Below are 17,797 nucleotides of genomic sequence, written 5' to 3'. Positions count from 1 at the left end.
CCTCAGAACCACCTGCTCCACTGACTCCTCTTCCTCCTGACACCTTCACATAACCCTGTCTGATGCCTCCCCATTACTTTCAATGTTGTATTCAACAAGCTGCGTTTGTACATACATTCTCAAACAGGAAACTGTTGCATTCTTTTTTTTTTCCAATCCAAAGAAATTACTTTTCCTACAATAAAAATAGAAAATTAAATCTACAAGGCTTAGTACTGAATATGTAAATAGCTATTTTGAATGTGTGAAAATAAATAAATAAATAAATAAAATAAAAGATATAACACAAGTTGAAGACATTGTAGGCTACTTATTGGGACTCTTCATAAATAGCCTAAACAAATTACACCGTATTGCAATTTCCATCATACCATTAATTTTTTCATTTCCATCTGCCAGTACATTTAAGGAACTAAAATATTTGTTTAGTTCATTTTTAAAACAGATTATTGACGGGGATTTATGTTTCCATTTACAGCAGTGTAGTATATGGTATTTGCCCAAAAGTAATACTATATTTAACAAATTTTGTTCTATTGCTATGGCCATTTGCGGCCATCGAGAGGTTGTGTCCATTTTTGTACTCATTTCTTTTATGTCTGTGTTGATGTCTGTTGTCTTTGTTGTTGTATGTTTGTAGATTGTTGATTGTGTCTTGTCTCTTTTTGGTTTGTAATGTATATTAGGACCCCCTCGAAAACGAGAGGATTCCTCTCAAGGGGTTTATCCTATTAAATAAAATTTCTGAATGAATGAATGAATGAAATTTTACATTTTTGAGGGGGCATCATCTTTGATGTTGGAGCTGCGTCATCAGCGCTACTGCTGCTTCTGCTTCTGCTGCTTTAGTTTCCGGTGCTTTACTGCCTCCTAGTGGTTGAGCAGCGGAACTACAGCACACCAAACGCATCCTTTACTGCCACAGTGCTTTTAAACTCTGACTACTGTTATGTACATGAGAGCCCATAATGTAATAATAAGACCACGTAACCCAAGACTAAGACTTTGAGAGGGTCAAGACCAAGTCAAGATTTTACTACTTTAATGGATTCAGTGCCAGAATTCATAATAATCATGTTTCTTGATATTTACATTATTCCTCCTCAGCTAAAAAGAAAAGATGATTTAATATAAAATCTAAACCATATTAAATGTAAACTAAATATGGATTGAACAGAAGAACACAGCACAGAACCTGCTGAAGTCTCCTCCCACTGTTGACAGTGGTGACACCACGTTGTTCAGGTGGTTACACAACTTTAGTACAACTATTTTAATTATCTTAAAGTTATTGAATTACATCGAGTGAGTGACCGAGAGACATTTGCAGTTAATAAAAAAGATGTCGCTGCAGCTTGTGGTCTTGACTGGTCTAAACAAAAAATCCCAAATCCAACTTGACCAAGACTGAGACAAGACCAAGACCTTGAAAATGAGTTGGTACTACAACACTACATGACATCCTGAACAGTCTTTAGAAAAGATAAAACAATGGATTTACACTGTGTCAAAAGCTCAATTATAAATAACGTTTACATTTATTAAAGGCGTATTAAAGCAACATAGTGTAAGATTTAGGCTAATATACTCTGGTTGACAAAGGCATTTGTCTGCTACCTGTGTTGTTAATTCTGTATGCTTTATCCCTAGAGATACATAGTTGTCTATGTGAATTTGGTGCCGGAGCTCTGGAAGGGAGGCTGGCCCTACATCTTTAATGCAGATACTACATTTAAAAATGCACAATGACGGTTCAACCGACTTCAACCTGTAGCCTTACTATAGTGTTGTCATTAAACATGAACTTTGCTGTTCTTTGTTTCTATGACGTTTTGATTTAACTTTTGCTCAGCTACATTGTAATACTGAGTTAAAATAAAGTTTGAATTAATGAATGAGGCTACTAAGGCCATTTAATGGGGCAGTGCTAAAGTCTCATTCTTGAGGTTACTAAGGCTATTTCATGGGGCAGTGTATACAGTCTCATTCTTCTGTACTCTTACCATAATGAATGAAGATTAATAAGAACACCAGACATTAACAGCATTTTATCCACTTTGTTTCACTGTTCAGCATAAGTTCCTGTCAACAGTCTGAGTGTGTTTTTATTTTATTTTATATATTTTATGATTTATATTAGGGTAAATATACTTTAATTAAGTGTCCTAACTAGTTTGACCATGTTGTATCTTGTTCCACTCTATCAATGTTAGTTTCCTTAGAGACCAAACATCAGTTACACAAGTAGAATCTGAAATAACAAAGCTATACGACTCATTGGAAACAAGATAACTCTTAATGTCACACCCACATTACAGTTCTCTAAATCAGACACAATCTTGATATTTTGAGTCATATGAGTGTGGACCATCTGTACCTGGGGGGACAAAGGTATCAGTCACAGCCCAGGCCATGGAAATACAACCTTAAAGAGGGTATGTCTGAAAATGTTAACGACTCGGGAGTCATACTGATTTCTGTAAAATGTGAATAGTAGCAGGAGTAGAAGGATAAAGAAGCATTCAACGAAACACCCAAAGCAGAAGTACCCTGAAATGAAAATGCTTGACTTGTCTTAGGTCCTGTCAAAAGTTGGACTTGCACAGTAAATATTCTGATCTGGGCTTCAGTCATTGTTGAGTCTGGATCCAGACCAGGTCAGGTCTTTGGGTTTTACTGCAAACCAGTGAGAAAAAAATAACGACAAGACACCCTTCCACATGATCAAGACTTTACTTCACAGCTCAGTGCCCTTCAACCCTTTACAAACACAACATGGGCTCCAATATCCAGCGGTCCTTTTGCACTGTCAGCAGAATCCAAGCAGGTATAACTTCCTCTCATGGTTAACCCTGTTTTTCTCATGCGTTAAAAAACAGGCATAGTGCCAACACATTGGAACAGAAGGTTAAAGACTTGAAATTTACACTTTGCTTGGCAAGATAAAAAATAAAGATGTCTTTATGGGAAATGATTCTATTATATACAATTCAGAGCATAAACAAAATAAAAACACCCAGAAAATAGAATGATTAAAGCATGCCCATTGTCACACCATGAGGAGGAGGCGAGGCCGAGCGATTTAGTTTGTGTTCACATCCAACTTTTCTCATCATCCAAGACTATAATGAGTACAGGATATACCTAGGTATCTCTTGCCATTTTATAATTATTCGGGCATTCAAACCAGTCCAATTTGGTCTTTTTTGGCCAATAGGAAGGGGAGAACTATATCAAAGAATTTAAAGGTACAGATTTTCGTACACATTGTTTTCCCTTCTACAGATTCAATGTATTTGTGATATACTTCACCATGCAATGTGAACCAAGCAGGGTACTGTCGATAGAAGAGTAGTATAGCTGTGGACAAGCTGGGAGTACTGTGTAAGGTGAGTGTCTCTGAAACTGGACTTGATGGAGGGCCATGATTCTCAGCTCCAGAAACCAGTTTAATCAGGGGTTGACCAGGGAGCAGCAGATGTATCCATAGCACCATGGCAGCAACGCTCTTGTACGACAGTCAGTCAAGATTACTGGAAGCCCATGAAGATTGTTCAGTAAGCTGTCCTTGGAAAAAATTAAGAGGTCCGTTTACATTAATGAATTGAAGAGGTCATTGTAACATCACAGTCTAATATGGAATCAGGTGAGAACCTTTGAGGCGTAGCTTGTCCGAAGACTGATTATACACAAACATGTCTCAGTGATGAGTCTCTTTGTATTATCTAGCGGGCACTGACTTCTCCCTGGTATTCGGTTTCCCCTTAGTAGTTGTGCCAGCTGGTTTTGGCCTGGTCCTGGTGGGCATGGTGCCAGAGGAGGTCTGAGCGGTGGCTTCCTGTGAGGCGCTGCGCCGCATGGTTGTGGTAGTCCTGGGCGGTAGCATAGGGACAGTTGGGGCTCGAACCGAGAGGGGCTGCCTGGACGGACAGACTCTCTGAGGGGAGGGGCTGTCAGTCCTGCAGTGGGTGGAGCTAAGGCTGCGGCGGGTACCAAACAGAACTCGCAGGGGCATTCGAGGGCTGCCTGATGGGGCGGGGCCGGCGGAGGGACGGGGGCATGAGGAGGAGGACCTGGCTGAGACAGGTTTGGCTTTTCGTTGGGAGCTGAGAGTGCTTAGTCCGATTTTCTGATTCCTGTGGACAGAAGAGTAAATTGAACACGTTATTTCTATACATTCTCTGGAAAAAAAAAAGTATGCAGAATGAAAACCAAAGGGAGAAAGAGATTCATACCCATTGGAGAAGGATGGAGCTCCTTTGGGTGTGCTGGACTCTGGCAATGAAAGAGGAGAAGGAGCGGCGGCGGCAATCCCCACTGAAGGTCTCTTTATTGGGGTGACGGGCCTGGGGATCCTGCTCCTGCACTCTTTGGAGCCCTGCTCCTCGGTGGGTTTGAGACGTGAGCTTCTTCTGGACTCGTCTGAGGTATGCGTGTCCTCTTCCGAGCCAGTGGTCGACAAAGTTTCAGAAGCTCTGCGACGTTCATCATCCCCAGAGGACAACGATGACGATGTCCCAGAGAGCATCCTCCTCCTCATCCAACGACCCTGTTGCTTCTGGACCAACAGACGGGCCAAGTCCAGCTGCTTGGCCCGCTGCTGAAGCCGAGCCCGAGCCGAGAGTGACGAGGACTGCTCTGAGCCTGAGTCCTCTTCGGAAATGAGCACTGGGATTCGGCTTCTGATTCTGGGCTTTATGGCAGCCGGTAGATCCGATCCAGTTGTCTCAGGCTTGGCAGCTTCTTCACTGGACGATGGCTGTTTCTGAGGTTCCTGTGACAGATCTTTATATTCATGAGCTGGTGACATCGCTTCTTGTACAGGCTCCAAAGCCTGGGCCAGTGCAGTTGACAGACCGTTCTCAGTTTTGTGGTCCTTGTCAACTGGTGCTGTTTGGTCTGGCACCTCTAGAGACTCTTCTACCACTGGCGCTGCCCCCTGCTCATGGGTGTCTTCCTCGCCAGCTGAGTCTTTCATGATGGCAAGAACTTCCCGGTCACTGTCCCTGGCAGAGTGACCATTGGAAGACATGACATTGAGGTGCGATGTCTCTGCAATGTGGATGAAAGTGCGCTCAACTTTGGTGAATGGCGGTGATGCGGGAGCAATGGGAGTGGAAGGCCTCAGGTCTGACCTGAGCGCCGGGGACAGACGGCCAGTTTCAGAAGTTTCAGGCTGAATTGCCTCCCCACCCAGAAGACGGTCGTTGCGAGAAATGGGGGCAGAGGGTGTGGCCAACTCACCCTCTAGCACGTGATCCCCACCAGAGGGAGACTTGCGAGTGTCTCCAGGTGAGAAGAGGACGAGGGTTTTGGATGCGTCCTCCAAGTCGGGGTCTGCATCAGCAGCTGAGGCGTGCTCCCGCTGTGCCCTCTGGTCCTCAGCCATGAGTGTTGAAGGTGCTGCTTCCTGGCTGCGTTCGGTGCTTTTCTGGCTGGCCTCACTGTTGGACTCGCTCTTTGTGACGTCGTCATCCTTTGGTCCTGAAGGTTCAGGAACTTCTTCTTCATCTGGCGTCGTGAAAGTCCTCCGCTGAGGCAAGGTACCGGTCAACATGACGGTGAGGAAGTCAGCCCTCTTGACCTGCAGCTGAGGAAGGATGTGGAAATGCTCCTTCTCATCACTCTGACCCTTTGTCCGGTAGTCTGGGGAGGGTGGCGATGGGGTGCTCTGCTCCGTGGGCGACAACACCTGGGAACAGTTTAACAACACTTTTTGTTACTGAGTTACTGAATCAAAGACAAGACAGCAGTAAACATCACAGCAGTTTACAGAAGGAGTTTGTCATCACAATGCAAAAAACAGGAAAAGCACTGACCAACCGAAAAGTCTACCAGCCTTGTTTCCCTGGTAATGAACAATGAAATTCATATTGGTTCCGCTTTTAAGCATGGTGATGGAAGTTGTGTTAAGACAAAAAGAAAAAGACTGTTACTGATTTTTAAGAAGCTAATGTGTGTAGGATTCCTTTGTGCTCATAGTCTTTCCCAGCAAGAACAACCAGAGGAACGGATGTTATTTCCCCCCAAAACCATTTTAATGTCATTTTGGTTGTACACAAGCTTTTCAAGATTGTCTAGATTACATACATTGATATAAAAGGCACAAAAAAATGCATTGCAGAGTTTATCCTTAGACAGCACGCAGTCTGATATCAGGTGATTTTCAAGTGTTTCCCTTCGTAAAGATTTAACATACAGCCTGTACATACTAAACCCCGCTAATTATCATGCTATTAGAGATTAACTGCAAACCTAATTGCTTTCTACATTTCTGTATATATGTACACTGTAATCATTTGGATTTACAAAAAGTTTAAAATACATGCTTTACCTGTAAATTATACAAGCAGTACTGTACAATCATATAGTGATAGAAAAAAAATGCTTACATGTATTATACACGTGAAAGACACTCACGGATCATCACACAGAACTAACACTGTGAGCTCTTCAATCCTCTTTACCTCGACTATCTGCTTTTATTGCAAAAACTTTAAAGGAACATTCAGACATTTTGTGAAAATCTCGTCCTTAGAGTCTAATGGGAGCTAGTACAGACATAGATCCAGGAAGTGTTCAGCCTAGCTTAACACAAAGACCGGAAGCAAGGCAAATACGTAGATTGCAGAATGTCATGGGTTAAAATAGTTGCCTTGCTAAATTAAAGCTAACATTAAGACAGAGTCCACTGTCCAACCACTCTGTCCAATTCTCATGTGGTATGTTGTTTTATGAAGAAACTGAAAGAGCATGTGTTGAACTGGAACCACTCATTGTGGGACCGTTGGTTTGCTGTTCTTTCTGGACCTGTCTCTGGACACTGGACACACAGACATGAACCTGACATCCATCTTCTCTGAGGAAAACTAACTTCAAAGGATTTCCAACAATACCTGAATGTCCCTTTGTGAATCAACTACTAGTGACACGAGTGACTTTATATGTGGCGGCTTTGACTGGTGATGAGTTCACTAGTGAATGTGGAGTAAAGTCTAAACAAAGCTAACATGGACACGAGTGTTCACCTCTAGAGAAACAATGTCTGTATGTAATCTGTACAATATCACCCTGTTATTTCATAAAGTTCAGCAATATCAAATATGCAATGAAATGTCTGCTGGGGGAGGAGCATAATACTTTTTTTTGTTATATTAAATATAACATAAAGTTTAATCCTAGTGTGAGAGTCATGAGGTATACATTTTTCAGGGACAATTTCTGATAAATGAAAATCTAAAGATAAAGAATTCAAATTTGCAGTTTTGTGGATGTGATGGATACATATTCTATTACAGAAAACCATTTCATTCAGGGGCTGAGAAATACAGCCCAATTCCTAGTCTGACCACAGAGCAAAGCTTCTGTTCACCATCACATTAAATACTGCACTTATTACACTACATATCAGGGACTTCTAATCAATAGAACTGGAATACATTTCTCTAGTTTCTTCAAAGTCACTGTACAAGTTACAGTTGTAGGTTTAATATCTTCCTGCTGAAATCAAACAAACATATACAGTATATTTTTCAGCTTTAACATGAGTAGCAGCGGGTCGACTAACGCGACACTCCAAACAAAACCTTAATTTTCTTATGGCCATAAAAAGGTTTGCAACACAGCACGATGGGTTGCTGAAATTTTTGGCCATGTACTCTTGTTGCTGAGATTTTGGACTTCATTTAATGAATAGTTGAAGTCACGGTATTATCATGCTCACAGCACCATATGGAGAAGCAGTTAAAAAGCCTTACGAGCACCTTTTGTTTGGAGTGTGCTGCTAGCCTTGGACATACTTCCCAACTTGTTCTACACAAGTTTGAAACACTGGGTCTTATTTTTGTTGGTTTGGCCATAATTCCCATACACCGCAACAAATGCCTTTTGAATGGTCATCTGACCCTTCAATCCTGCTTGAAGTCTAGCATTAATTAGCTTAATATTTACAGTGGACAGTTCGTATTGGTTTTGCTGATGCAGAACTGTGCTTCAAACTCTGTCAGGACTGTTGGGGATTCTGTCCAAAACAGCAAAAGTGAGACCTAAAAGTTGTTAAAACAACTGGTAAACTACAATGTTTTAACAGCATCATGACCTACTCCACTTCAAACAGAATAAGAAACATGATGAAAGTCGATGGATTCTGTAACTATCAGGACTAAAAAAGGCTCCTGCTGCTTCTTGTCATTTTAAAGTCAGCGACGAACTCGACAGCTCTGATCCGTGAGTATCCTCTCTTATAACGGTGTGAATTATTTACAAAAAACATCACAGACGTTTTTTTTTTCAGTCAGAGGTGTATATTCACTGCTTTTGTTGTAAGTACAGTACAGTGCTGTTTTTAGTCATTTTACAGTCAGAGGTGCGTGTCGTACAAACAGTAGATCTCATGCAAAGAGTGGCGACAGTCGGTAAACAGTCTTTGGGTACGGCAAACTGTTGTTAATGCTGCAGATCGTTGTTTTTTGTGTGTTTCTCAGCAGAATGAGCACGCTGAGCTTCCTACTGCCTGTTTTTACGTGGATGTGGCACTGCGTTCATGGTGACACAGGACAAAACATGTATCAGTGACAATCTTGTACGGTAGGTGAATCATTTTGCAGGCGTGCAAAATAAAGTTCAGAGATAGCAGCTGATCCACTTCATACATTCTCTAAGTGGTTGTACTCTAATGCTAAGCTAAATATATAAAACGGGCAGGACGTCCTGAAATCAGCATGAAGCAGCATGAAAACAAACTCAGGTCGTGTCCACATCAGGCCGGAGCCGTAACGAGCCTCAGCACTGACGGGCATCTCCTGATCAGGCTAAGCAAATGCTAACGCCTCAGATAGAAGCTCAATGAAACAGCGAGTGGTGCATATTTAGTTAATGTAGCCCTTTAACACATTTAGAAAGCATTAATAGTTTGGCTTTCATTGCACAAAATGGCCGCCCCAGCTCGTCTCATGTGGCGAGGTTTGAAAAAAATGTTGAACAAATTGAGGAGACGAAGCTCAGACTTAAAAGCAAGTTGTTCTGATGACGTTCAAAGCAAAAAGCGTAACCACACACGGCTGCTTTGGTTTGACGGTAGCAGCGTTCGATTATTGTTTTTACAACTCAACACTCAACCATGACAACGGCTCATTGATCCTATAGGAACATCGTGGAAACTACAAACCGACCAATCATCTCGAGCACTGATTTCTCTCGTTTCTGTAGCACAAAACATCTCATTTATTGAATTAATCAATCAAATCTATTGATGAACGAAACTGAACGTGACAAGTTTCTTCAAACCTCTCGATTTAGATTTGGATTAAAACACTCTCTGCTTTTCCTGCTATTTGTTTTAATGGCTTCTCTGCTGGGCCAATCAAAAGCACATAGGAGGTAATCTCACATTGAGCCCGTCTCTTTTCTCTCACTCGTTTCCAGATCAGTGTTAGGACGTCCCGAAAAGACCAGAACCCAAACATCATAAAATTCAGATTTTCACAGTTTGGTCGATGGATGGAAGATGTTTTTTGTGTGTTTACTCTGGACTGTTTGTTGGATGTTGGTTGTTCACGCACTCCCACAATTTTCTTTTCAGAATCACTCACAAAATGACAAACTTTCACTAAAACCAACAAACGACACTCCTGTGTTTCCCCACCGGCCGACACGGCACCGAAACAACAGACAGGCTACATTTACTACGCGTGCCCTTACAATAGAACTGGTACTGACTGTAAACTCATTGTGAGATGGAGAGAGTGGCGATTAGCGTTGTGAAATGAGAAGCCCCTCCCTCTGCTCTAATGGGAAACATCATTTAATCATTCTGTTGTTTTCCCTTTATATTATCCTGTTCATTAGTTTTGGTTCCTGCTCATCAGTTTTTAATAAAAATCTTTATTCACATTGTTTTTTTTCCCTTCTTTCTTTCTTTCAGCCATAGGTTGTTCAACAATCGCCTTGTAGAGACCTGGAGATGAAACTTTCCTTTCCTTTATTAGTTTATTTAGTCGGGACAATGCATATTAATGGACAGTGAGTACTAGAGTACCCACAGTAAATACACCGGATTTAGCTCATGTGCTAAGTTACATCCGTAGTCCCCAAAACAATACAACAATTAACATAAACCATCACATCCTCCTCATTATCTCGGTCGATGGTGAGTTCAAGTCTCTGCAAGTTGGTTGAACTGGAACCAAAACCTAACGATAGGATTCGAGATCATGCAAACCACCATTTAAATAAGTCTCCCTTTTTTCTTTTTTTTTTGCTTCAACATCGCCCATTTCACTTATTGCATCTATGTTTTGCATCCATGTAACGAGACCCTCGGCCCGGCCTTAACCCCCCACCCCCCACCCCCAACCCCCCCTCCTCCTCCTCGGTTATAACTCAGTGATAAAGTGCAACAGTAAAGTCCAGCGGTCGGACACTGGTGATGGAAGAGGAAGCACAATGGAGATAAGACTTTGACTTTGAGACAGATGACGTTTGAACCACCATGTGACCATGTGAATATCCAATGAAGCTCAAGAGTTGAACTGCCCCTTTACAAAACCAAACATCTCAGACGAGACGGCCAAGAGAGCAGATGATGATGATGATGATGATGATCTTCACTGGAGCAGCAACACAACTACATCTACATTCTGCTGAGACGCTTCAGAGATCTCCACCAATAAAAAGTGAAATCTTCTTGATTGCATTTTTTTTTTTTTTTTTACAGGTAGCCTCGTGCTCGTGAATGAAACGAAGAAGAATCAACCTTGTCCTCTGGAAGAACTGGATTTAACTCCAACGCAACGGCCAACATATTTTAACGGTAAGAGATTAAATCACCACGACAACCGGCTGTGGTTTCTGAAAGATTATGGCTTCATCATTTCATTATGTTGAGACAATAAAGTGCCTCTGACAGTTATTATACTGTATGACGTGTCGGCCTCTCGTCGGGTCTCCAGACTGAACCAAACAGGAAGTAGCCTAGAGATAATCACCGTGACGACACATTTAACTCCTGATCGATAATAAACTATCTATACATAAATAAATCTCTGAGTAGCAGATGTTTACAGCCACGCTCAGACAGTGAGCTGCTGTTAGCTAAATGCTAATTCTAAATTGTCCACAATGACAATGCTAACATGCTAACAAGTTCAGCAGGTATAATGTCACCGTGTCTAGTGTGTTAGTTAGCACAGTACAGCTATTGACCTGAGGATGGCACCAGAGAAAAACTCAGACGGTCATTTTGATTATTATTATCATTATTAATAACGTATTTGGATACTTGCTCTATGAAAACGTGGATATCTGCACTAAGTCTCGTCACAATCGGTCCAGTAGCTTCACTGCATCGTGAACAACTGAAGCAGATCTCATGTTGGATCGTCTTAAAATAATGAAAGAAATTGAGCCATAATCTGAAAAGATAAAGATCGGATAATGATAATAATAATAATAATAATCATCATTATCCTTAGTATGATTGACAGCAGTTCAAACAAAAGATGCAACAATCAGATGAAAAACTGATGGAAGGACCAAAAAAACAGATCTGTGTGTATGACCAACAACAGCCAATCACACTGTGACGTTTCCCAATTTAGAAAATTAGATTTAAACAAACGGAGCAGGCTCAGGGTGAGACGATGCAGGTGAGCACCCGCTTGTTGCCTTTGCAAAATAAAACATTTCAGTTTTGATAAAGATTTCTCAACCTTCCAGCAAATAAAAACCGGTAATTTGCGACATTCCGCTAAAAGTTTTTTAGTTTTCTTTTTGTTCCTTAACGTGTTTTTGAAGAACTGTGCCTGTTGTTTTGATTTCTATAGGGTTGAATGTTGTGTGTTGAATCTATTACTGTCACTAATGTTTTTAATACCTTTTTGAAACATTTATATAAACATTTAACATTTATATAAAATGAATACTGTGATGTCCTTACGTTTGTTTTATTTCTGCTCTACTGTCACGTTTTGCTTTTTGTGAATTTATTTAGTGAAATTATTATTTTGTCTTTTTTATGTGTGATTTCGTTTTTTAAAAATGTTGCCACGTTGTTGTTTTCTTTTCTTTTTTTGCGAATTTTTTTTTTCTTATTTAATATTTGCACCTTGTGGGCCACCGTACTTCCACCCAGAGACCCAGCACAGTAACAGTTTTCTTTAAACGACGCCTTCACACGCGACGTTTTACACCGCGAGAATCGGAGCGAGGCGTTCAGGTCACTGGTTTTATGTCGGTGAAGACGAGATGTGAAGCGGCGGCGGTGAGTCGGCGTATTGCGATCGAGGGGTTGTTGAACGCCAAACGTCTCCAAAGTCTCGGTGCAAAAAACTGGATCGCCGTGGACGACCTGCATTCCTCGACGATCAGCGGGAAAAAGCGGGAAAAACGACACAAAAAAACAAATAAAATACATAAATAAATAAATAAATGCACAGATACTGTAAAGCTTAACAGTCTGTTAGCAGCCCCACTCTGTTCACGCTCCTCCTCTTCCTCCTCTTCCTCCTCCTCCTCTTCCTCTTCCTCCTCCTCTTCACAGAAACAAGAAGGAAATATTTCAGTTTCACATTATTTCCAGCAGTTTGCCAGATGTGTGGCAGGTTTGCAGGAGGCTTCGTAGAGTTTATTGCATGGAAAATATTTCCTGTCGTCAGCACTTTAATCCTCTTCTTCTGTTCCTCTGCTTGAAGTTGGTAGAGCTACGTGTGTGTGTGTGTGTGTGTGTGTGTGTGTGTGTGTGTGTGTGTGTGTGTGTGTGTGTGTGTGACAGTAATATGGCTTGCTGTGTTTGACTAAAGTGTCTGTTTTAATGTGTGTGTGTGTGTGCAGAGTCACCAGGGGCTCAAAACCAGCAAATAAACATATGAAATCAATCATTTCTTTGACATTGTGTCCACATTGTGACACTTCCAACACTTCCGCACTGGTTGCCATTTCAAAATAATGGCATTAAAGGGATAGTTCACCCAAAATGAAATTAAATTCCACTCATTATCTCCTCCCCCTCATGTGGACTAAGGGCTGGGAGAAGTTTCAGAGTCCTCCGTGGCTTCTCTGAGTTACAGGGGGTCTCGACGTAGCAGTGCATGTCCATATGACGGTTGCAAATGGATACCAACTGTCTTCGTAACAAAAAGACACACCAAAAAACATCCAAATACCTCCATGCTGCTCGTATGTAATGTCCCTCTTGTATTGAAGCTTGAAATATAGACTTATTTAATTTTTTTCGGGACAATTTCTCATGTCGGGGCTTCAATACAAGACGGACATTACATACGAGCAGCATGGAGGTATTTGGATGTTTTTGGGTGTGTCTTTTTGTTACGAAGACAGTTAGTATCCATTTGCAAGCGTCATATGGACATGCACTGCTACGCCGAGACCCCCTGTAACTCAGAGAAGCCACGGAGGACTCTGAAACTTCTCCCAGCCCTTAGTCCACATGAGAAATTTCAATTTTGAGTGAACTATCCCTTTAAAACTAATAAATGACTTTCTATTTCATGAGCAGCTTAACTAAATGAGGACATGAATTTTCAAGTGTTTCCTCAATTTCAATTTCATAGATTAACATTGTGATAATTATTTATAAATTAATTATCAGTAAATATTTCTTGCATTTCTTTTTACTTCATCTTATTTTCTTTTCAAATTTAATTATTAATTCATAAATAAAATTTTGTATTTGTAAATATTTTTCTTTTTTTAAATATCTATTTAAACATGAAATTAAGGAAGTGCTTTTTTTTTTTTTACTTTTCCTGTGGCATCCCTGGTCCTCCACATACTTTATGACCATTTCTGACAATTTATTGACAATAAAACAAATTTAAAGTTTTTGCAAATGGATCAATAATTAAATTATTACCGTCGTCAACTGATGCCATTAATTACAGTGGATCAGTCTGTGATCAACACTCAAATATCTCACCAAGAATATTTGTCTTATTTCTAGTCAAAACAAATCTCATTCTACTTAAAATAAGACTCATCACATAAAAAGCAGCTTGTTTTTAGACACTTTTTACTTCTTTCAAGCTGATTTTCACTTGAAATAAGTAGAAAAATCTGATAGTGGAGCAAGTTTTTCTTTCTTTCTACAAAAAACTTGCTTTGACTGGCACATTTTTCTACTTATTTCAAGTGAAAATTAGTTTGAAACAAGTGAAAATGATCTAAAAACAAGTTATTTTTTAGGTGACGAGTCTCATTTTAAATGAAAAGAGTTTAGTTTCTGTAAAAAATTCGGTAAAAAAATAAAAAATGAGTGAACGGAAAATGTTAATTTAAGAAGGGTAGGATAAGCTTCAGCCTCTTACACCTTTTCGGTCAAAGTGAATTGTATTGCTTGTTGTGTTTTTGTTCTGATTTGTTTTTTATACCTTTATATTTGTCTATTTTATAAGGCCGAAATAAACACACTAAACTAAACTAAAACTAGTTTTGACTAGAAACGAGACATTTTGACAAGAAATAAGACAAATATTCTTGGAAAGATTTTCAGTTTTTGCAGTGTAGATGTACGGGGACAAAAAGTTCCCTGGGCCACAACAATGGTTTGATGCACCCTGCGTGTGTGTGTGTGTGTAAATGTGTGTGTGTGTGTGCGTCAGTCAGTGTGTATTTCACATGTGTGTGTAGGTCACGTGACTGAGTCCGTGTCTCTCAGTTCTCTCAGCTGTTGTTGTTCTTGTTCATGAGCTTGGCTAACATCTGCTGCAGATGTGTCCGCGAGGCGTTCAGGTACGAGTGTCTGCTGCGCGGGCTGCCGGGCGTCGGCAGCGTGCCGTGCCGCCGCCGCGCCGAGTTGGCGGTGGCGGCGGTGATGATGTGGGCGGGGCTGCTCTCGGCGGAGCGGCTCCTCTGGATGAAGCTGCCTGCTGCTCCTCCGTGGGGATACTGCTCCGTCTCCAGCGTGGAGGAGGAGAAGACGTAGGAGGCCAGCCGCCGCAGCTGATTGGGCCGCGCCGCGTGGTGCCGCTCCTCCTCCAACTGCAAACACACCAATCACAGAGAGGGAGGGAAAGGAAGGGGTTAATATAAGCAGGAAACAGACATGTGTGTACAAAAAATCAATGCTATGTTTAACTACAGCTACTTCCCAACACTCTGGTTTGACTTCCTGCCCCCTCTCACTGCAAAAACTCAAAATCTTTCCAAGAATATTTGTCTTATTTCTAGTCAATATGTAATTTCTAGTCAAAACTAATCTCTTTCCACTTAAAACAAGACTCATCACCTAAAAATCAACTTGTTTTTAGATCATTTTCACTTGTTTCAAGCGTATTTTTATTTTGAAATAAGTAGAAAAATCTGCCAGTGAAAGCAGGTTTTTTGTGCTTGTAATAAGGAAGAAAAACTTGCTCCGCTATTAGATTTTTCTACTTATTTCAAGTGAAAATCTGCTTGAAACAAGTGAAAATGATCTAAAAACAAGTTCATTTTTAGGTGATATGTCTAATTTTAAGTAGAATGAGATTAGTTTTGACTAGAAATGAGACATTTTGACAAGAAATAAGACAAATATTCTTGGTAAGATATTTGAGTTTTTGCAGTGCTCCCGCATCTAAAGCCTTCAGCTGATTGGTGCTCTCACTGCAAAAACTCAAAATCTTTCCAAGAATATTTGTCTCATTTCTTGTCAAAATGTCTAATTTCTAGTCAAAACTAATCTTATTCTACTTAAAATAAGACTCATCACCTAAAAATTTACTTGTTTTTAGATCATTTTCACTTGTTTCAAACAAATTTTCACTTGAAATAAGTAGAAAAATCTGATAGTGGAGCAAGTTTTTCTTTCTTATTACAAGCACAAAAAACTTGCTTTCACTGGCAGATTTTTCTACTTATTTCAAGTGAAAATTAGTTTGAAACAAGTGAAAATGATCTAAAAACAAGTTAATTTTTAGGTGATGAGTCTTATTTTAAGTGGAAAGAGATTAGTTTTGACTAGAAATGAGACATTTTGACAAGAAATAAGACAAATATTCTTGGTAAGATATTTGAGTTTTTGCAGTGCTCTCGCATCTAAAGCCTTCAGCTGATTGGTCAAAGATGGCGAGGAGGGGGCGGGGCCTGGGGAGAGTGTTGGTGTAATATCTGGCACCCTGTCTACAGCTACACATGATATCACAGACTAGATACAGATACAGATACAGGAGGAGGTTAACGGGAGCTAATAGACTGTGTTCGTTAGCTGCTGGGTGGGTTGCCAGATTGGTCAGACTAGCATCCCCCTATCTGGAAAAATGATGATGACAATATTTCTCCCCCACAAAGAAAGAAGCACTTTAAAAAGACACAAAGTCACCAGCACGAGCACTGCACATACTGAATCATCACTAGTCTACAACAACAACAGTCTGAGCCTGGACAACTGACAGAGTGAGCGTTTGATTTCTGAAGGAAAACAAAACAAAACAAAACAAAACAAAACAAAACAAAACAAAACAAAACCAAACAAAAAAATAATAGAAATCTACCATTGGAGATGCAAAAAAGAAAACAGGGAACACAAAAGAAGAGATGGAGTCATCAAGCACACACAACACAGACACACAACGGAGGAAAAATAAAGGGAGGAGAATGTCTGAACAGAAGGAAAAAGGAAGAGGAGGAACAGAAACTGAGTGAGAGAACAGAGGTAAAGGACTATTCCTAAACTGTGCTTACCCCGAAACATCACTTTATTTCTTCTCGTGTTGTCCCAATGGCACCCTCGCACCTTTTCTCTGTCTCCTCAGGTGAGTCAAACTCGACATACTGTGTACTTTTAAAGCGATAAAGTTGGGGGGGCAAAGGCGTCAGTAGTTATGTGGAAGGGGGGAGGGGTGGGGGGAAGAATTGGAGAGGAGTAAAAAAGAGAATGGCAGCCAGCCGTCGCTCCGAAGTTGTTAACGGTGGTGACAATTTCCGACAACGGAAAATAAATAAAAAGGAAGGAGAAAAAAAAATAGAAAATCGAAGCAGAGCTGGACTAGTGTCGCTAACAGAGAAGATGTTACTCTGCAGGTAAAGTGAAATATCAGTGATGATGGAATAATAATAATACAGCAGCCACCAGTATGGAGGATCAAACCTGACTTAACCATAAGTGCATGAATAAAAAATCAAATGGTCACATACATGTATTTAAAACAAACAAACAAACAAAAAGAAAAGAAAAGAAAGAAAAGCAGAAATGGATAAAAGGAAATAATAAATCACACTCATGAAGAAAATTCCTGCAGAGGGAGAATTCAAATAGAATCTGAAAACATAAAACGTCAAATAAATGTGAAATTCAAACAATTCCACATTCATTTCACCAGCTGTGGTTGAATCCTAACAACTCCCACGACCCCTGACCTTTCCTCCGGGACAACGCCTCCAGAAAATATACACAAGTGCACACACACATACACACATTACAAAAAAAACACAAAGAACAAAGCAAAAGTTCAAAATCTAAATGTCATGAAAAATGTCCAGGATGAAGCTTTAACAACTCTCTAGCGCCACCTTCAGGACAAACGCTAAAGACACTCATCAGGATGTTGTTTGTTCATATTGTTGTTGTTGTCATCAATTTTTCATTTATTCATTTATTTCACTTTTTTTTTATTTTTTTTTTTACATGTAGTCAGTTTTGATCCTCCATAACAAAGAGCTCATGTTTTATTTGTTTTAAGCTGCTTCGCTTTCAACTTTTTAAAGTAACTATTTTGAATTCTATGATTTAGATGACCTGTTTATGTATTTACCCCATTATTTAATATTTATAGATATTAGTTTTTCCATAAACTCTTTTCTTTCT

General features: G+C 40.2%; 1 protein-coding gene across 6 annotated transcripts in view; it reads right to left on the bottom strand.

Annotated features, from left to right (window-relative positions):
- Nucleotides 1–2,714: 2,714 nt before the first annotated feature.
- LOC146992601 (tau-tubulin kinase 1-like) overlaps nt 2,715–17,797 on the bottom strand; it is a 63,728-nt gene continuing 48,645 nt past the window's right edge. For all 6 annotated transcript variants that reach the window (XM_085787607.1, XM_085787581.1, XM_085787572.1 and 3 more), the window contains 2 exons: nt 4,236–5,692; nt 2,715–4,136 (listed from right to left, as the gene is read on the bottom strand). In XM_085787607.1, coding sequence (XP_085643733.1) covers nt 3,722–4,136; nt 4,236–5,692 — 1,872 coding nt within the window. In that variant the 3' untranslated portion in view covers nt 2,715–3,721. The remainder of the gene's footprint in view (nt 4,137–4,235; nt 5,693–17,797) is intronic.

This window comes from Trachurus japonicus, chromosome 1 (genome assembly GCF_045865225.1).
Source record: "Trachurus japonicus isolate A0001 chromosome 1, Traja_1.0".
In the NCBI taxonomy this organism is placed as follows: Eukaryota; Metazoa; Chordata; class Actinopteri; order Carangiformes; family Carangidae; genus Trachurus; species Trachurus japonicus.
Note: the sequence above shows the minus strand (reverse complement) of the source record. Positions and strands in the feature narration are given on the sequence as shown.